Here is a 21,666-nt window from a genome sequence, read left to right on the forward strand (position 1 = left end):
TCCTTTTCTTTATCCTAGTATCTTATAAAAACCGTTCTTTTTAGGTAATTGTAGTAATGCTATACAGTTGTAAATGCAGCCTTATTTGACATGCAGAAATATTACCGATCCTGTGTAGCTATTCCCAGTTTCTCCCTGTGTGACATGCTGCAGAATTTAGTGTTTGTCAGGATGTTGATGGTGATAACAGTCAAGATACAGACTATTTCCATCTTTCCCTTACATGCTGTTTATGGTTACGTCCATTTCCCTCTTGCCCCTACCACCTCCTTAAGCCATGGAGCTACTAATCTAATCCACATCCAAAAGTTTGTCATTTCAAGGATGTTACATAAATGGAATCCTTTTCAGTGTAACCTTTTGGGATTCACTCAGCATAATTCTCTGGAGATTCATCTAGGGTTGTTGTATCAATAGTTTTATTTTTATTGCTGAGAAGTAGTCCATGGTTTAACATTCACATATTGAAGTACATCTGCAGGGTTTTCAGTTTTTGATTATTACAGCTAAAACTCATAAACATTCCTGTCCAAGGTTACGTGAACATAAGTTTTTTGTTTTTTGTTTTTGCTCTGGGATAAATGCCCAGGGGTGAAATTTCTGGGTCATGTAGTATTGCATATTTAGTTTTTTTAAGAAGCTACTAAAGCGTTTTCCAGCATACCTATACTATTCTATGTTCCTACAGAGAATATTTGCAGTATCACACCAGCATTTGGTGGTGGTGGTGGTTTTTATTGTCCCCATTCTTAGAGGTGTGTGGTGATATTTTGTAGTGGTTTTAATCATGTTCCCCTAATTGTTTATAATAAACATCTCATGCATATTTGCCATCTCTGTGTCCTTTTTGGTGAGCTGTTTATTCATGTCTTTTGTCCATTTTCTTTTTTTTTCTATTAACATTTATAGAATCTCCTTTATTTTTTTTAATTGGAGTTCAATTTGCCAACATATAGCATAACACCCAGTGCTCATCCCATCAAGTGCCCCCCCCCTTGGTGCCCATCACCCAGTCACCCCCACCCCCCGCCCACCTCCCTTTCCACCACCCCTTGTTCGTTTCCCAGAGTTAGGAGTCTCTCATATTCTGTCTCCCTCTCTGATACTTCCCACTCATTTTCTCTCCTTTCCTCTTTATTCCCATTCACTATTTTTTATATTCCCAAAATGAATGAGACCATATGTTTGTCCTTCTCTGATTGACTTATTTCACTCAGCATAATACCCTCCAGTTCCATCCACGTCGAAGCAAATGGTGGGTATTTGTCGTTTCTAATGGCTGAATAATATTTGTATACATAAATATACCATGTCTTCTTTATCCATTCATCTTTCGATGGACACCGAGGCTCCTTCCACAGTTTGGCTATTGTGGACATTACTGCTAAAATATAAACGCTTGGTGTCCCGGCGTTTCATTGCATCTGAATCTTTGGGGGAAATCCCCAGCAGTGCAATTGCTGGGTCATAGGGCAGATCTATTTTTAACTCTTTGAGGAACCTCCACACAGTTTTCCAGAGTGGCTGCACCAGTTCCCATTCCCACCAACGGTGCAAGGGGGTTCCCCTTTCTCCACATCCTCTCCAACATTTGTGGTTTCCTGTCTTGTTAATTTTCCCCATTCTCACTGGTGTGAGGTGGTATCTCATTGTGGTTTTGATTTGTATTTCCCTGATGTCCAGTGATGCGGAGCATTTTCTCATGTGCTTGTTGGCCATGTGTAGGTCTTCCTCTGTGAGATTTCTGTTCATGCCTTTTGCCCATTTCATGTTGGATTGTTTGTTTCTTTGCTGTTGAGTTTAATGAGTTCTTCATAGATCTTGGATACTAGCCCTTTATCTGATAGGTCATTTGCAAATATCTTCTCCCATTCTGTAGGTTGTCTTTGAGTTTTGTTGACTGTTTCTTTTGCTGTGCAAAAGCTTCTTATCTTGATGAAGTCCCAATAATTCATTTTTGTTTTTTTTTTTTTTTTTCTTGCCTTCGTGGATGTATCTTGCAAGAAGTTACTGTGGCCAAGTTCAAAAAGGGTGTTGCCTGTGTTCTCCTCTAGGATTTTGGTGGAATCTTGTCTCACATTTAGATATTTTGAGTTTATTTTCGTGTATGGTGCAAGAGAGTGGTCTAGTTTCATTCTTCTGCATGTGGATGTCCAATTTTCCCAGCACCATTTATTGAAGAGACTGTGTTTTTTCCAGTGGATAGTCTTTCCTCCTTTGTCGAACATTAGTTGACCATAAAGTTGAGGGTCCACTTCTGGATTCTCTATTCTGTTCCATTGATCTATGTGTCTGTTTTTGTGCCAGTACCATACTGTCTTGATGACCACAGCTTTGTAGTACAACCTGAAATCTGGCATTGTGATGCCCCCAGATATGGTTTTCTTTTTTAAAATTCCCCTGGCTATTCGGGGTCTTTTCTGATTACACACAAATCTTAAAATAATTTGTTCTAACTCTCTGAAGAAAGTCCATGGTATTTTGATAGGGATTGCATTAAATGTGTAAATTGCCCTGGGTAACATTGGCATTTTCACAATATTAATTCTTCCAATCCATGAGCATCGAATATTTTTCCATCTCTTTGTGTCTTCCTCAATTTCTTTCAGAAGTGTTCTATAGTTTGTAGGGTATAGATCCTTTACCTCTTTGGTTAGGTTTTTTCCTAGGTATCTTATGCTTTTGGGTGCAAATGTAAATGGGATTGACTCCTTAATTTCTCTTTCTTCAGTCTCATTGTTAGTGTATAGAAATGCCACTGACTTCTGGGCGTTGATTTTGTATGCTGCCATGCTACCAAATTGCTGTATGAGTTCTAGTAATCTTGGGGTGGAGTCTTTTGGGTTTTCTATGTAGAGTATCATGTCATCGGCAAAGAGAAGGAGTTTGACTTCTTCTTTGCCAATTTGAATGCCTTTTCTTTCTTTTTGTTGCCTGATTGCTGAGGCTAGGACTTCTAGTACTATGTTGAACAGCAGTGGTGAGAGTGGACATCCCTGTCTTGTTCCTGATCTTAGGGGAAAGGCTCCTAGTGCTTCCCCATTGAGAATGATATTTGCTGTGGGCTTTTCGTAGATGGCTTTTAAGATGTTGAGGAATATTCCCTCTATCCCTACACTCTGAAGACTTTTGATCAGGAATGGATGCTGTATTTTGTCAAATGCTTTCTCTGCATCTATTCAAAGGATCATATGGTTCTTGTTTTTTCTCTTGCTGATATGATGAATCACATTGATTGTTTTACGAGTGTTGAACCAGCCTTGCATCCTGGGGATAAATCCTACTTGGTCATAGTGAATAATCTTCTTAATGTACTGTTGGATCCTATTGGCTAGTATTTTGTTGAGAATTTTTGCATCCATGTTCATCAGGGATATTGGTCTATAATTCTTTTTGGTGGGGTCTTTGTTTGGTTTTGGAATTAACGTGATGCTGGCCTCATAGAACGAGTTTGGAAGTATTCCATCTCTTTCTATCTTTCCAAACAGCTTTAGTAGAATAGGTATGGTTTCTTCTTTAAACATTTGATAGAATTCCCCAGGGAAGCCATCTGGCCCTGGACTTTTGGGAGGTTTTTGATTACTGCTTCAATTTCCTCCCTGGTTATTGGCCTATTCAGGTTTTCTATTTCTTCCTGTTCCAGTTTTGGTAGTTTGTGGTTTTCCAGAAATGCATCCATTTCTTCTAGATTGCCTAATTTATTGGCGTAAAGCTGTTCATAATAAGTTTTTAAGACCGTTTGTATTTCCTTGATAATGGTGGTGATCTCTCCTTTCTCATTCATGATTTTATTAATTTGAGTCTTTTCTCTCTTCTTTTTAATAAGGCTGGCTAATGGTTTATCTGTCTTACTAATTCTCTCAAAGAACCAACTCCTGGTTTTCTTAATCTGTTCCACAGTTCTTCTGGTCTCTGTTTCATTGAGTTCTGCTCAAATCTTTATTAACTCTCTTCTTCTACTGTGTGTAGGATCTATTTCCTGTTTTTTCTCCAGCTCCTTTAGGTGCAAGATTAACTTTTGTATTTGAGTTCTTTCCAGTTTTTGGATGGATGCTTATATTGCGGTGTATTTCCCCCTCAGGACTGCTTTTGCTGTATCACAAAGATTTTGAACAGTTGTGTGTGTCTTCATTCTCATTAGTTTCCATGAATCTTTTTAAATTCTTCTCTAATTTCCTGATTGACCCTTTCATCTTTTAGCAGCATGGTCCTTAACCTTCACGTGTTTATTTTATTTATTTTTTTTTAATTTTTTTCTTTTTAAATTTATTTATTCATGATAGTCACACAGGGAGAGAGAGAGAGAGAGGCAGAGACACAGGCAGAGGGAGAAGCAGGCTCCAAGCACCGGGAGCCTGATGTGGGATTCGATCCCGAGTCTCCAGGATCACGCCCTGGGCCAAAGGCAGGTGCCAAACCGCTGCTCCACCCAAGGATCCCAACCTTCACGTGTTTAAAATCCTTCCAAACTTCTTCTTGTGATTTAGTTCTAATTTCAAGGCATTATGGTCTGAAAATATGCAGGGGACGATCCCAGTCTTTTGGTGTCAGGTAAGACCTGATTTGTGACCCAGTATGTGGTCTCTTCTGGAGAAAGTTCCATGTGCGCTTGAGAAGGATGTGTATTCAGTTGCGTTTGGATGTAAAGTTCTGTAAATATCTGTGAAGTCCATCTGGTCCAGTGTATCATTTAAAGCTCTTGTTTCTTTGGAGATGTTGTGCTTAGAAGACCTGTTGATTGTAGAAAGTGCTACATTCAAGTCACCAAGTATAAGTGTATTATTATCTAAGTATGTCTTAACTTTGGTTATTAATTGGTTGATACACTTGACAGCTCCCACATTCAGGGCATAAATATTCATGATTGTTAGGTCCTCTTGTTGGATAGATCCTTTAAGTATGATATAGTGTCCCTCTTCATCTCTTACTACGGTCTTTGGGATAAACTTTAATTTATCTGATATAAGGATGGCTACCCCTGCTTTCTTTTGAGGACCATTTGAATGGTAAGTGGTCCTCCAACCTTTTATTTTCAGGCTGTAGGTGTCCTTATGTCTAAAATGAGTCTCTTGTAGACAGCAAAGAGATGGGTCTTGATTTTTTTTTTTTTTTATTCAGTCTGAAACCCTGCACCTTTTGATGGGGTCATTAAGCCCATTCACGTTCAGAGTTACTATTGAAAGATATGAATTTAGTATCATCATAATACCTATTCAGTCCCTGTTTTTGTGGATTGTTTGCCTATCTTGGAAGCTCTTTATCTCTCCTTCCATTCTGAATGAGAGCCTTGCTGGATAGAGTATTCTTGGCTGCATGTTCTTCTCATTTAGGACCCTGAATATATCTTGCCAGCCCTTTCTGGCCTGCGAGGTCTCTGTGGAGAGGTCTGCTGTTAATCTAATATTTTTCCCCATAAAAGTGCTCGCTTCGGCAGCACATATACTAAAAAAAATTTTTCCCCATAAAAGTTAGAGATTTCTTGTCTCTTGCTGCTTTAAGGATCTTCTCTTTATCTTTGGAATTTGCAAGTTTCACTATTAAATGTCAAGGTGTTGAGAGGTTTTTGCTGATTTTAGGGGAGATCTCTCTATCTCCTGGATCTGAATGCCTGTTTCCCTTCCCAAGTTAGGAAAGTTCTCAGCTATGATTTATTCAAATAATATTCTTGACCTCTGTCCTTTACGGCGCCCTCGGGAACCCCAATTAAACGTAGATTTTTTCCTTCTGAGGCTGTCATTTATTTCCCTTAACCTATCCTCATGATCTTTTAATTATTTTTCTTTTTTCCTCAGTTTCCCTCCTTGCCATCAACTTGTCTTCTATGGCACTCACTCATTCTTCTACTTCGTTAACCCTTGTCGTTAGGACCTCTAGTTTGGATTGCATCTCATTTAATTGATTTTTAATTTCTGCCTGATTAGATCTAAATTTTGTAGTCATGAAGTCTCTTGAATCCTTTATGCTTTTTTCTAGAGCCACCAGTAGCTTTATAATTGTGCTTCTGAATTGGCTTTCTGACATTGAATTGTAATCAAAATTTTGTAACTCTGTGGGAGAGAGGACTGTTTCTGATTCTTTCTTTTGAGGTGAGTTTTTCCTTCTCGTTATTTTGCTCAGTGCAGAGTGGCCAAAAACAAGTTGTACTTGATAGAAGCGCGAACTCTTCTCACTGTAGCATTCCAGCTGTTCTCTCTTTAAATCTCAGACCAAATTAGTAGGTTTTCAGGATGATTTGAAAGTTATCTAGGTAATTTGATGGGGACAGGTGACTTGCGGACCCTACTCTTCTGCCATCTTGCCCCCTCCTCCTTTTGTCCATTTTCTAATTTGGAATTTTTTTTTTTTTTTGCTCAGCTTTGGAAGTTCTTTACATATTCTGGGTTCTAGTCTTTTGTCAAATATGTGATTCAAAAATGATTTCTCCAGTCTGTAGCTTGTTTTTTCTTTCTTTTAAAGATTTTATTTATTCAAGAGAGAGAGAGAGAGAGAGAGGCAGAGACACAGGCAGAGGGAGAAGCATGCTCCATGCAGGGAGCCCGATGTGGGACTTGATCCCTGGACTCCAGGATCATGCCCTGGGCCGAAGGCAGGCGCTAAACCACTGAGCCACCGAGGTGTCCCTGTAGCTTGTCTTTTCATTCTCTTACCAGGGTGTTTAGCAGAGCACAAGTTTTAATTTTAATGATGTCCTGACCACTTTTCTTTTATGAGTTATGCTTTTGGTGTCTAGAAATTCTTTGCTTCTTCAGATCCAGAAAATTTTGGGTTTTTTTTTCCCCATAAGTTTTATACTTTTACATTTAGATTTGAGGTCTACTTTGAGTTAATTTGAAGTTTTATTTTTTATGTCTAATTTCCCCAGCACCATTTGTTAAAAATGCTATATTTCCTCTACTGAATTGCTTTTGCACTTTTGTCAAAAATTAGTTGGGCAAATTTGTATGGGTCTATTCTGGGTTGTCTATTCTTTTCCATTGATCTATGTATCCCTCCTCCAGTATCACGCAATACTGGAGCCAAGTCCTAAGTCTTAAAGTTGGGTACAGTGATTTCTCCCACTGTTTTTTTTTTTTTTTCTTTTCCAAAATTGTTTTAGCTACTATAGTTCCTGTGCCTTCCAATGTTCCAGTGTACATTCTGGAATAATGTTGTCCGTAGCTGCAAAAAGTCTGGCTGAGATTTTGATAGTAATTGCATTAAACTTGCATATCAACTTGAGGATTATAGGTATTTTTGCTGTGTTGAATCTTCGAGCCCATGAATGTAATATCTCCATTTATTTAGCTCTTCTTTGATTTCTGTCCCTTTGTAGTTTTCAGCTTGTTATATTTACATCTGGATTTGGGTTCTTTTTTTTTTTTTTTAAGTCATTGTAAATATTGTATTTTTTTATTCCCCTGTGTCCTCATGTTCATTGTTAACATATATAAATATGGTTTTGCATGTGTCTCTTGTATCCTGTGACCTTGCTAAAGTCACTTATTCAATGAATTTTTTGTAGATTCCTTGGGATTTTCTATGTAGACAGTTGTATCTTCTGCAAAAAGGAACAGTTTCTTTTCAATATATTTTATATTTCCTTTTTTTGCCATATTGCACGGGCTAGAACTTCTAACACTGGTGATGGTGGGTATTGTGCTTTACTTCCAAACTCGGTGGGAAAGCGTTGAGCCTTTCACTATTAAGTGTAATCTTAGCTATGGGATTTTTATAGATGATCCTTATCAACTTGGTGAAATTTTCTTTTGCTACTTTTTTTTTGATGGTTTTGATCATGCATAGGTGTTGTTTTTCTAAATGTTTTTCCTTCATCCATCAATAATTGATCTTTAACCTATTACTATAGTGGATTACATTGGTGTTTTAAAATATTTAACCAGCCTTACATCCCTGGAATAAACACTCTGTCATGGTGTATAGTTAATTTTGTATATTGCTGAATTATATCTGGTATCATTTTGAGTAGGATTTTTATATCTGTTTTTATGAGCAGTTTGTAATCTCTTTTTAACTACCTTCATATGGGTGGGGAACCAAGGTAATATTACTTTTCTGAGAGGTTGTATAAGATTGGTATTAATTCTTTAAGCATTTGGTACTGTTCTCCAGTGAAAACCATGTTAAGTGTGAAGGTTTCTTTTTTAGGAGTTTCCATTTCTTTAACATTTATAGGACTATTCAGATTATCTGTTTCATATTGTGTTAATTTGTGATTTTTGAAGAATTAGTCTGTTTGTCAACATCATGAAATCTGTATGTATATAGTTCAGAGTATTCCATTATTATCATTTTTATGTCTTCAGGGTCTGTAATAAGGTATATGTTTCATTCCTGATATTGGTAATTTCTGTCTTATTTTTCAAACAGTCTTGCTAGATCAACTTTATTTTTTTTTGAAGATTATATTTAGTTGAGAGAGCTTGTGTATGCAAACTGGAGTAGGGCAGGTAGAGGGGGATCCTGACCCACCATGGCTTGGTCCTAGGACCCTGGGATTGTGACCTGAGCTGAAGTCAGACACTTATCCAACTGAGCCATCCACTTGACCACTTGTTGATCTTATCAAAGAACTAGGTCTTTGTTTCATTGATTTCTGCGCCCCCACCCCCCAGGTCATTTTTCATTTCCTTGATTTCTCCTTTTATCTTTAATGTTTCCTTGGGCATGTTTTTGTCTTATTTTTTAGGTTCTTAGGATGGGAATTTAGAAAGGAGACTTTCTCTTTTTTTCTAACGTGTGAACTTAGTGCTATAAATTTACCTGTTGGCAATGCTTTACCTGTGTCCTACAAATTTTGAATTGTTAAACTTTCATTTTATTTTCACTTTTTAAAAAAATTTCCTTTGAGACTTCCTCTTTGATTAATGAGTTTAGAAGTGTATTGTTTTCAAATGTATGGAGATTATTTGTCACTTATTTATTTCTAGTTTGAGTCAGCTGTGGTTGAAAAACATCTGTGTGATTTAAATTCTTTTAAATTTGTTGAGCTTTGTTTTCTGGCCCAGTGTGTGGTCTTAGTGTATGTTCTGTTAGTACTTGAAAAGAATGTCCTTTCTGTTGTTGGGTAGAATGATCTGTGAATGTCTAACAGAATCTGTTGGTTGATGGGTGATCTTGAGTTCTTCTGTATTCTTGCTGATTTTCTGTGTAGTTCTATTAATTGTTGAGAGAGGGATGTTAAAGTCCCTAGCTATGATTATATTGTCTCCTTCTTTCAGTTTCATTTTGCTTCACAGTTTTTTCTATTCTATGAATCTATAGCGCTTGTTGTATTTTTGCTTTAATGTGTTCTTTTCTTCAGACATTCCTTCATTATTTCCTTTACGTTTAGAGAATTTTCTTTAGCCATTTTTCTAGGATAGGTCTGCTGGTGACAACTTCTTAGTTTTCTTTCATTCAAGAATTCTTGATTTCTTCATTCCTACAGGACACTTTTCCTGGATAAGTTTCTCAGCTAACAGTTTTCTTTTAGCACTTGAAGAATGTTGTGTGACTTCCTCCTGCTCTGCATGGGATCTGTTGAGAAATCTATTCTCTTCTGAATTACTTTTTCCCCTGTAGATAAGACATCATTTTCCTCTCTCTGCTTTTAAGCTTTTCTGTCTTTAGCTTGAAGAAGTTTGACTATATGCATCTTGGTGTGGATTTATTTGATTTGGTTTGGGATTTGCTCAGCTTGAATTTGTAGATTTATACTTTTGCCAAATTTTATAAGTTTGGGGTAATTTTTTTTGTTGGAGAACTTCTCTACCCTACCTTCTTTCTCCTCTCCTGGGACTCCAAAGACATGAATGTTAAATATTTTGTGATAGTGTCATAGGTCTCTGAGGCTCTTTTAATTTAGTTTTTTCTTCACTTTTTCTCTCTCTTGTTAGATTAGGCAGTTTCTGTTGTTCAGTCTTCAAGTTTACTGATCCTTTCCTCTGTTGCCTCCATTGCTATTGAGTCATTATATTTTTAATGTTTGTTACTTTACTTTTCAGTTGTAAAGCTTATATTTGGCTCTTCTTTATATCTTCTGTTGCTTTGTTGAGACTCTTTTCATTTGCTTCAAGTGTGCTTATAATTGCTTATTGAAGTATCAATGGCTGCTTTAAAATAAACTCATCTTGGTGTTGGCATCCTTTTCTTTAAATTCAGTTATGATTTTCCTGTTTCCTAGTATGACAAGTTACTTTCTATTGAAACTTGGACATTTGGGCTATTATGTTAATGAAATTCTGTATCTTAAACTTTGTTTTGGCCAGCTTCCTCTGACCCTATATCAGAGGAAAGTGGGTGCTTCCAGGTAGGAATCAATGTCTAGGTTCCCCATTCAGTCTCATTTGGCACTCAAGGACCAAGCTTCCTTGTGTTTGGTTGAGGGTGGGAGTTCCAGCTTCCTGGTAGGCCTCATGTGATACCATCTCCCTGCCTGGGAATGATTAGTGCCTCTTTACTGATAAAGGAGTGAGATGGAGTGGGGGAGAGAGTAGGTGTGCCAGGGAGGAGAATTAGAGTGTTTGGAGACACTCATTACCTTTGAATGGTGATGAAAAGTCCTGACTCTCTACAAGGCCTCCTCTTCTACCACCCCAGTAATGGTTGAGGGAGGGGGAGTACTTGCTGGGTAGAAGTCAGGTTCCCTATATGGGCTTTATGAGGACACTCCCAGGGATGAAGTGCCAGGTCCCTACTCTAGAACAGGGCCACGGTTTTTTCTGTGGTGTTTGTCTAGGGTAAAACACTTACTAAATTTTTCTATATCGTTGGGCTGCCCTTTTCCTGGTCTTTTGGCTAAAGGGAAAAGACTTTCTATTGGGGGTTTTATTGCCTGTACCTTTTGGCATTTCTGGGTTGCTGGCTTCTCCAGAACCATGTCTGGGGTATGTGAGGCAAAAAGAAAACTGAAGAAACTCATTATCTTCTCTGGGTCCCAAGTTTGTAGGCTACCTGCTGACTTCTTTCAAAGTGAACTTATATTTGTTTAACCACAAGTTGAGGGTTTTTTAGTTGCACTTAACGGGAGGATAGAGAAAGGTACATCTATTTTATCTGCCCAAAAAAGGAAATCCCAAATATGGTATTTAAAAACAATTGCTACCAAGTTTTAATATTACTATTCTTTTTTCTTAATAGAAGCCTAGCAATAATGTGCCTCCTGCAAAATCAAAAAAAGTACACAAGTTGGTTGAGAATTCCTTGTCCATAAATAATTCAGCACTCTTCAACTCCTTAGGACCTCCTCTTCGGTCAACAACTTGCCATCGCTGTGGCCTATTTGGTAAGCATATTTCCCTCACGTGTCTGGATTATTTTTTCACACATTTGAAAAATATTTTTTATTATTAAAGGTTTTAAAACATATTAAGTATGAACAGAATAGTGTGTACTATATACCCATCTCAACTTCAGCTACCAACACCATATAGTTCTTGTTCATCTGTACCTTTCCACTCTTGCTGCTTCCTTACTTCTTATTGCCTATAGTTTTGTTTGTGATAAAATTTACATGCTTTGGCACGCACCAATTTACATGCCTATCAAGATACAGAATATTTCCATCTTCTTAGAAAGTTCCCTCCTAGCCCCTTCCAGAGTCTCTATACCCGCTAGAGATGACCATGCTGTTTTTTTACACCATAAATTAACTTTGCCAGTTTGATTTAAAAAATTTTTTTATATTTATTTTTTATTGGTGTTCAGTTTGCCAACATTTAGCATAATACCCAGTGCTCATCCCATCAAGTGCCCCCCTCAGTGCCCGTCACCCAGTCACCACCACCCTCAGCCCACCTCCCTTTCCACCACCCCTTGTTTGTTTCTCAGAGTTAGGAGTCTCTCATGTTCTGTCTCCCTTTCTGATATTTCCACTCATTTTTTTCTCCTTTCCCCTTTATTCCCTTTCACTATTATTTATATTCCCCAAATGAATGAGACCGTATAATGTCTGTCCTTCTCTGATTGACTTGTTTCACTCAGCATAATACCCTCCAGTTCCATCCACGTCAAAACTTTGCCAGTTTTAGAATTACATATAAATGGAATCTTACAGTATCGACTCTTTTGTATAAAGCTTTTTATAATTTAAAACAATATTTTTTTAGATTGATCCGTGTTCTATACACAGTATTATTTGTTGCTGAGTAATATTTGTATGATTATATCACAATTTATCTGGTTTTATGTTGAACATTTTGCTTGTGTTTAGCTTTTAGCTATTATGAATAGAGCTCTCTACACATTTTTGTACAAGTCCTTGGGTGGGTATAGGTTTTCCTTTCTCTTGAGTACATACCTAGGAGTATAATTGCTGAGTCAAAGGTTAGATATATGTTTAACTTTAGAGGAAACAGCCAAACCATTTTCCAAAGTACTTGTCCCTTTTTACCTTCCCAGTGATAATGGGTCCACATCATCTTTATGACAAGATGTGGTGGTTCCACATCTTTGTCATTCAGTTTTGTTGGTCTTTTCAACTTTAGCCCTTCTCATGGTTGTTTAGTGGTATCTCATTGTGGTTTTAACTTGCATTTCCCTTATGATCAGTGAATGATTTTGAGTATTTCATTGCTTACTGGCTATTTGGATATTTAGCTCCTTTTTTTCTTTTTATAAAGATTTTATTTCAGAGAAAGAGAAAGCGCACAAGCATGAGCAGGGGGGGGGGAGGGGGAGAAGCAGACTCCCTGCTGAGCAGAGACCTTAAGGGGGGAGGGCTTGATCCCAGCACTACAGGATCATGACCTAAGCAGAAGGCAGCCTCCTAACTGACTGAGCCATCTAGGCACCCCTCCTTTGTTTCCTTCTGTTTAGAGTAGAAGCATTCAAGGCCAGCCTGGATTTTTGTTACGTGTTTTTTTGTTTCTTTTTTTTTTTTTCTGCCTGTATATTCATAGGATTTTTTTTAGTACTTTATTTTTAAAACTTCTGGGTTTTTCTGGGTGTGATTTTTCTTCGTTGGTTTTTGTCTTATATATTTTTTTAATAGTGTGAAGTGGTAAGCTATGTCTGAGTCTGCTTGCACAAGTCTGTTTTCACTACCACGCATTTTATATTTGCTTTGTTCCTTTTATAAGGTGTTCTGGACTCTACTTTAGGAAAGTCAGTTATGTTTTCATTCTGTCTTCATTTTCATCTTTGCATTCCTATTTGCAGTTTGAGAAAGCTGCAAAAATTTAGTCTTAGCACCTAGTCATAAACAGCATAATCTTTTTCAAGTAATCTTCTTGATGTGGTTAATAGAATGGTGTTTGATATGTCTGGTCTTTGAAAATGTCTTGCTCTCAGCAACAAATCCTTGGAATAAAACACTGGGCTGTGTTCTGTAGGATCACTGAGGTGTTCACAGTGCAAGCAGACATACTATTGCTCCATAGCATGCCAGAGAAGGGACTGGTCGGCACACAGCATTGTGTGCAAACCTGTTCAACAAAAGTAAGTGTAATTTTTTTTATTCATTAGAGAATATTTAAAAGGGTTGTGGGGTTTTTTTAATAGTGTAAGGATCAAATGAGGTAAGCAGGCCTATCTATGTAGAAGTTGTCACTTTTTATTTGAGGTATAACATAAAGGGTTCAAATCTGAAATGAACAGCTTACAAACTCAGGACTGCGTTCTCATGAATATAATTTTATTAGCACATATTCATGGTTAGAAATTTGAGTTTGTAATCATCAGAGCTTTAGAATGCCTTTTTTAAAAATAAGATTTTATTTACTTATTCATGAGAGACACAGAGAGAGAGGCAGAGGGAGAAGCAGGCTCCCTGCAGGGAGCCCGAGGTGGGACTTGATCCTGGGTCTCCAGGATCAGGCCCTGGGCTGAAGGTGGTGCTCAACCGCTGAGACACCAAGTGTCCCTAGAATGCCTTACTTTTTAACCTGTTCTTTCCTGAAGTTTGGGAAGGTAGAACTCTCACAGTGCCTCTTGAGTTGTGATTTAAAAATACAAAATTCTTCCAGGCATGGAATTTACCAGTTTAGACAGCAATTTCACATCTGTAATCTCATTTGATCCTCAAAACTGTTGAGAACCTGTAGCGATTATCTCCATTTTGCAGATAGGAAAACTTGGGCCTGGAGATCGTGGCCCTGTATATATCCCTTTAATTAGGTGGCTGTGGGCTAGGCCAGCCCACACACAGGGTAGACTGTCCCATGGCTAGCTGTGTACTATTTTGTTTTGTTACTACTGTGAAGTAGTAACTCTGAAGGAAGGTGTTTTTCTCCTTCCTGGATTTTGTTGATTGAGAATTTAGCATCATGTGGCCCCTACTCTTAACTGACTCCGTACTATAAGTATTATAATCAGCTGCTTTATTTCAGTTTCCATAAACATGAAGCTAGTAAATCACCTTTTGAAACAAAGAACATGGAAGTGAAAAATGAGGTATGATGTATTTTTTGCCTTTACAGTCAATTTTGAATGACTTCCTTTTATTGAATTAAGAAGACTTAAGCTAAATAAAATATGTATTGCTTATTTCTTATTTCTGCATTTCACCAAAGTTTATTCATGTAATCTCCAGTCTCAACATGTGGCTCAAACTCAACAACCCTGAGATCCAAGAATGAGTTGCAGACTCCTCTGACTGAGCCAACCAGGCACCCCTGTACCAGTGTTTATTTAAAAAAAGTTTCCTGTTGAATAAATCTATATACCTTAATAACCGATTGGGTGACTTTTTAGGGTTTTTGAGCATAGTGTGTGACCAGCACTTTTCCCAGAAGGACTTGGGATGCCTGTGTCTTAGTGTAAAATCATTTGGACTCCTGAGAAAGAGCCCCTGTCTGTAACCCCAGATGAACACATTCTTGGGCTTTGTGTACTGCGTTCTAATAGGTTCCTATTATCAAAGCATTTTTTTCTGTAATACCCCTCTTCCAGTTAGATGATTATATGGGCTTATTCATAATCTGAAAAATATCACTAGTGCTTGTCTAATTTTTAGCCTTCTTTAGCTGGTTCTAGCTTCTGCTTAAGATCTGACTTCCTTAAATATTTATTCTTACAAGATGTTAACAAGTACAATATAACCCCCCTTTTTTATTTTATTTTTTAAAAGATTTAATTTATCTATTCATGAGAGACAGAGGCAGAAACATAGAGGGAGAAGCAGGCTCCCTGGGGAGCCTGATGTGGAACTCAATCCCAGGACCCTGGGCTCATGACCTGAGCTAAAGGCAGACACTCATCCACTGAGCCACCCAGGTGCCCCCGACCCCCTCTTTTTATTTTATACTCAACATTATTAGCCCATTATGGCCTGATTCTTGAGTGATCCCAGTGCTATGTACATTGCCTATGGACAGAGGCTTTTATCAGCTCTCAAAGGTATACACTATTTCTTTGACTCACGTGTTTTTTTTTTTTTAAACCCTAGAGTGACTACCCTCTTGGAGTTACTAAAGAAATAGCCATTTGTACTGATAAAATAATGTTTTCTGATTTGAGAAGTCTACAGCTCAGGAAAACCATGGAAATAAAGGTATTTAATTTCTATAGACAGAGATCCAAAGAACTATAGACTTTTATTCCTTGTTTCCTGTTTTTAGTTTGAGTTTATAATATAGCTACAGAATGTAACTGATGAAATTGATAAAGATTGCAAAAACTGTCTTGTAATACCTTTTTTAAATTATTAGAAAGTGTTAAGTTCACATTTGCTTGTGTTCTCCGTGAATTATTGCACCTTTCCATCTTTTGAAAGGGTACAGTTACTGAATTCAAACACCCAAGTGACTTTTACGTGCAGTTATATTCTTCAGAAGTTTTAGAATACATGAACCAACTATCTAGGAGCTTCAAGGAAACATATGCAAATATGACTCAGGAGGAAGATTACATTCCTGTTAAGGGGGAAGTTTGTGTTGCCAAGTACACTGTTGATCAGGTAACTGCTGATGAAATTAATTATTTAATACACTGTTTTAATTTACTTTGGTCATATAAACTTGACACCAGAGCTTTTAATAATGCATTTGACAGCTTAATAAGAGGCTATCTCATCCTCAGTCAGTAATCTAGGTCTGTTGGGTCACCTCCTGCCTGCCCTTGCCCCCTCCAGCTCTGTTTGTAGGCTCCCCTGCTGCCAGTTACAGACTGATGGTGAATCCTGGAGCTTGTGTTTATTTTTGTAGTGAGGCATTGTGTGTCATAGTATCTTCTGGGTTAGAATAACCCAGGGATAATTGTGCATATTAAAGTCTCCTAAATTGACAAATTTTGGGATTTCTTAGATTCTTAGAAAATCAACTTGACTATGTCAGAACAGAGCTGTAGCCTTTCCCTTGCATGTTCTGTAGATTGGCTGAGAGTTTGTAAGCCTAAGATTGTGAAATACTGTTTTGACGCGAGCACCTTATATTCCACTTTCAGACCTGGAACAGAGTAATAATACAAGAAATTGATATGCTACAGAAGAAGGCACAAGTCTTATATATTGATTATGGAAATGAAGAAATAATTCCAATAAACAGAATTCACCAACTAAACAGAAACATTGGTTTATTTCCTCCATGTGTGAGTCTTTCACTTTCTAAATGCCTAATAGTGTCCCCAAAGACCCCATTTTGATGGGCACAGTATTTGCCTGTTCTATTCTGTGATGGTTATTATGAAAAAGTACCTATTGGTATATTTTTCATCTTTTACTATGTAGATAAGTACTCAATGGCTTTCTTGGCTCCATTTAATAAGCATTATTTAGTTAAATACTTTCTCAGATGAGAAACTTAGCATTTTTAGGGACATCTTTTAAAACAGTCATTTCTATGTTGATTACATTGTCTGGAAGCAACCTGAATTTATATGTATTTGAGGGATAATTATTATCCTTTTATGAGTTTCTCAAGCTTCAGGTCCCAAAAGGAAAAGCACTGTGGATAGAGTAGCACAAGAGACCGATACTTACACATAACATAAGATTGTTCATTTGGTTAGTTCTTGAAGACTTCTAATTAATTTTCAGCATGAAATATATTTTCTTCACATTATTAATTAGTAAAAATCATTTTCAAACACTAATTTTTTAGTAATTCATGTAAAATCTTTCAGGCCATAAAGTGCTTTGTGGCCAGTGTTATCCCAGCAGAGGGGAATTGGAGCAATGAATGTGTCAAAACTATTAAATCGCTGTTAATGGAGCAGTATTGCTCTATAAAGATTGTCGACATCTTGAAAGAAGAAGTGGTTACCTTTGCTGTGGATGTTATGCTGCCAAGTTCAGGTAAGATCAAAATCTTTCTTTTTCACATGGAGCATTTAATATGTTTAGTCTTCACCCATTAATGCAGAGAAAAAATGGAAACATGAAGTGAGGCCAAGTAAGCTCCACTCGGAAGTCATTCAGGTTGTGATGAAAGTATGGCTTTAGCCCTGCTCCTGCGGTTGTTCAGAGACCCGGCACAGGTTCATGGAGCTGGATGGGTTAAGAGGCTAGGTGCAGACTTAGTGTGGGGATGACTGTGCTAACCTTTTGATATTGACATTATGGTCACTTTTCCTGACTTCTACCCATTTATGGAGAAAAACTCAAGAATTTATGTATATGTCCATGGTTTCACCACAAAGTGCATTTTTCCTGAAGAAATTTTACAGAACTGCATTTGGTTAGTATTGAGCCCCAAGTGCCTAGTATTTAAGTGTGAGATAGAAACGCCTTGGAATCCTACTCTTCTGTTCCAGCTTTCTGTATGTTTGAAAAGTGACTTCTGACCGTATGCTTATAATCGCTTCTCAGTTTCCAAAGTATTAATCTTTTGCTTTTAGAGACCCCACATCACTTGGTGACTTGCTAGAAAATTCAGTTAAGCCATTTGTGAAATTAAGTATAAAATCTATTTTCTTTCTTTGTATGTTTTGTGTTAGGACTCTGGCTTCTGGATGCTGTTTCAAGGAACTTGAAGTTTATGTCATGCTGGCTACCCCTTGTTTCAGCCAGACTTTATGTCTGAGAAAAGTAGTCTTGGTTTAACACTAAATTTATTTTTTCTCCTAAATGGTGGCCATATTCATGCCAGTGAGGTGGTAACTAAATCTTTCATGTTACCTAGAATTTGAGGTGAAATATTTTTATAAAATTTCCTGCCACATGACAATTGGAATTTTGACTCAATTTTTAAGTTTGAACATTAGTAAACTGTATTTTGCACACAGAAGCTGAATTGAGAAATAAGCCAGTATATTAATAGCTGTAGTCTCTAGATCAGATGATTGTGATTCATTTGTTTCATGTTTATGCCTTTCTTCTAATACTTGGTATAATATCAATTATGGAAAAAAAAATCAATTATGACACATTTTCTTAATCATTTTTAGGAAAACTCTTAGATGATGTGCTCATAGAAATGGGATATGGCTTGAAACCCAAGGCACAAAATTCTAAGAAGCAAAGTGCAGATCCAAGTGAGTATACAGATTAATATTGAACAGTATAGTGACTGCAGGTACTAAAGAATATCTTCTCTACTGAACAAAAAAAAAAAAGGCAGAGCTATCACACTGTCAGATTTAATGGAAATGAAATCCATTCTTTGATACTTTTTCATTTAGTGGTACATTATGTCTAATCTTAGTCTTTCCTTCCTGTTTTCCTTCCCTGTCTTCCATGTTCATCTTGACATTATCAGAAATCTCTAAAGTAGTAAGTATCGTGACATTCTGGGTTAAATTTTTCCTTCTTTTTTGGGTATGCCAGCAGTAATAATAGGGGTATAACATTCTATTCTGGTAAGATGGTGTTTCTTCTTAAAGTTTTTACTTCTCATGTGTGGTTTTTCATTTAGTATAATGAGAATCAAGAAGGTTTGTTTTTTTGGTTTTGTTTTTAAAGTTCTGTTTATTTGACAGAGAGAGTACATGTGCACATGAGCAGGGGGGAGCAGCAGAGGGAGAAGCAGACTCCACGCTGAGCAGGGAGCCAGCCATGGGGCTCCATCCCAGGACCCTGGGATCATGACCTGAGCTAAAAGCAGCCGCTTAACCGAATGAGCCAATCAGGCACCCCCCAAGAAGTTTTGCTACCAACATTTCATTTTCTCATTGCCCAGTTTTATGTGTTACTGTAGTGTTTTTTTCTTTACTTTGTTCCTTTTGCCAGTTACTTTGGATGTGAACATACCTCATCGTCTCTTGCTTATTCATCCCGAGGTGATTGCCAGGTTAATGGTGCTGTGATTAGATGCATCCTTTTATTATTTTTTAAAAGATTTTTAAAATTATTCATGAGAGACAGAGGCAGAGACACAGGGAGAAGATGCAGGATCCATTCAGGGAGCCTGACGTGGGACTGAATCCCAGGTCTCCAGGATCACATCCTGGGCTGAAGGCGGCGCTAAACTACTGAGCCACTGGTGCTGCCCAGATGCATCCTTTTATATAAAAAAGGTTGATTCATCTTTAAATCTACCTTATTCCTACCTCTTGTCCTTTGCTTTGTCTGATTGGTTGACAAGTCTTTATTGGTTCTTCTTCCTGAAGGATAATTGCAAGAACCTTCTGACTTAACCTTTTGTCTCCTGTCTGTATTCTTACAGTACTACATACATGATATCCCCCAAAACACAAATCTTGGTATGACAGCTCTCCTGAAAAGCTTTCAGTAATTCTTTGCCATTTAGAGAATACCAAATACTTACTGGTCTGATAGTAGTCATAGTTGAAACCATAAATGATGTCATCTTAGGGTGAGTGTGGAGAGGGGGAAAAAGGGAGATAAATCTGGGGCATACAACATCAAGTGAGAAGCCATGATGGGAGAGGTGGACAAAGGATGGGGAAGAAGTTGCCAGAGCTACAGGAGGGTGAGTACTTCTAGGAGTCAGTCATCAGTAATAGTAGCAAGTGTTGCAGAGGTATCTCGTGGAAGGAACAAAAGTCTTCTGGGCAGCGTTTACTGCACTGAGGGACTGTGGAGGTGCCTTCATGGCGGTTATTCTGTGGTCAGTGCAGACATAGAAGAGTTTATAATAAAATGGTATGAGGAGGAAGTTCATGCAGAGTACAGTGGGAGCACCTGGGACAGGCACCTAACCTGGGTTTGGAGAGAAGCCTTTTAAGGTGACACCACACTGAGCAGGAAATGATGAAGTTGCTGGGGGATTGGGAGTGTGTTCTGGGAAGGAAGAGTAGCTTATAGTATGGAAGGAGCCTGATTGGGCCTGAAAAACTCCACAGGTTGATTAATGAAACCAAAATGCCTTGTTTTTGTTTTCTGTTAAGATGACCTTGAGGATGTTGGAAAAATGACAGCTGAAAACAAAATTGTTGTAGACAGAAGTGATCTAATCCCAAAAGTGTTAACTTTGAATGTAGGCGATGAGTTCTGTGGTGTGGTTGCCCACATTCAGACTCCAGAAGACTTTTTTTGTCAACAGCTACAGAGTGGACGTAAGTAAAGTTTCTTGTTTTGTGCTAACAGTATAGCCTTATATACTTCAAGAGAGTGAAAAAGTGAAAGGGAAGTTAACTTACAGATTTGTATTTATTTTAAGATGTGATCTATATCTGCAGATAAGCTCGCTGAACTTCAGGCATCCCTTAGTGAGTACTGTGGTCAAGTGTCTCCACGCTCAGATTTTTATCCAACCATTGGTGATATCTGTTGTGCACGATTCTCAGGTAACGGAAGAGTATTACTGAATTTTTTTAAACTTATAATGAAGTAAAAAGAAATGAAACAATCTTCAGTTTGCGTTGGATGGCTGCATTCAAAGTCTGAGTATTAAAGTGCACCAATCATATTTTTAAATATGTACAGTGAAACAATTAAATTTCTGTAATGAAAGAAGGCCTGTAAATGCTGGAGGAGTTGGTAAAGGAAGTTGCTATTGTTTCATTAGCACTTTAGTTTTTGTGGACTTTTGCAGATAATTCCATTTATATCAGTATATAAACATGTAATCTTCCAAGGTTATGTGTTCGCCAGTTTTCTTGGGACTAGCAAGAGGGCCTGGAAGCATGGAGCTGTCATGGCACAGCTATGATGACTGGGTTCATTTTTTCTCTGCTGAAGGGAAAGAAGTCATTGGCCTCACAGAGGGGAGATACAAGAAGGGGAGACACAAATGTGCCTCCATTAAATTGATTGCCTGGTCAGTGGAGTCTAGTTGACTCCTACTGCCAGGTATTCTAAAATTAGCCCTGCTTGATGCTTAGCAAATTGTTCCTGTATTGATTAGGCATCATTGTGGATTCATTCACAAGATCTGGACATGCTCTCTGTCCTAAGGAGTTAAGTGTCTGTGGGGAAGACAAAGCATGTTGTAAGGCATGACTGCCAAGGACGTGAGTGGTCTAGTAAGATAAGCATAAAGGTGAGATTTTAGGAGTTGAAGGCTTGTGAGAAGCACAAGTAGCAATGTTGACCAAGCATATGTTGTTCTATAAAGCTTAATATTCTGTTAAAGTAAGACCTACAGAAGACTATGTCTAGATTTGAGAGGTAAAGTTTTTGTTTGTATCTGCACTGAAAAATCATCTGAGATGGAGTATCTCCTTTTTTCAGAGGATGACCAGTGGTACCGTGCCTCTGTTTTAGCTTATGCTTCTGAACAATCTGTACTGGTTGGATATGTAGATTATGGAAACTTTGAAATCCTTAGTTTGACGAGACTTTGTCCCATAACTCCAAAACTGTTGGAATTGCCAATGCAAGCTATAAAGTGTGTGCTGGCAGGTAAGATG

General features: G+C 37.7%; 1 protein-coding gene across 1 annotated transcript in view; it reads left to right on the top strand.

The window, feature by feature from the left end:
• Positions 1 to 21,666, top strand: part of TDRD1 (tudor domain containing 1) — a gene marked incomplete at its 5' end in the record, with an annotated part of 53,329 nt that overhangs the window by 12,485 nt on the left and 19,178 nt on the right. Inside the window, 11 exons of the mRNA XM_025467291.3 lie at positions 11,119 to 11,263; positions 13,311 to 13,416; positions 14,307 to 14,370; positions 15,365 to 15,469; positions 15,692 to 15,874; positions 16,360 to 16,503; positions 17,038 to 17,209; positions 18,301 to 18,387; positions 20,203 to 20,370; positions 20,494 to 20,601; positions 21,488 to 21,658. Coding sequence (XP_025323076.3) covers positions 11,119 to 11,263; positions 13,311 to 13,416; positions 14,307 to 14,370; positions 15,365 to 15,469; positions 15,692 to 15,874; positions 16,360 to 16,503; positions 17,038 to 17,209; positions 18,301 to 18,387; positions 20,203 to 20,370; positions 20,494 to 20,601; positions 21,488 to 21,658 — 1,453 coding nt within the window. The remainder of the gene's footprint in view (positions 1 to 11,118; positions 11,264 to 13,310; positions 13,417 to 14,306; positions 14,371 to 15,364; positions 15,470 to 15,691; positions 15,875 to 16,359; positions 16,504 to 17,037; positions 17,210 to 18,300; positions 18,388 to 20,202; positions 20,371 to 20,493; positions 20,602 to 21,487; positions 21,659 to 21,666) is intronic.

This window comes from Canis lupus, chromosome 28 (genome assembly GCF_003254725.2).
Source record: "Canis lupus dingo isolate Sandy chromosome 28, ASM325472v2, whole genome shotgun sequence".
Taxonomy (NCBI): Eukaryota; Metazoa; Chordata; class Mammalia; order Carnivora; family Canidae; genus Canis; species Canis lupus.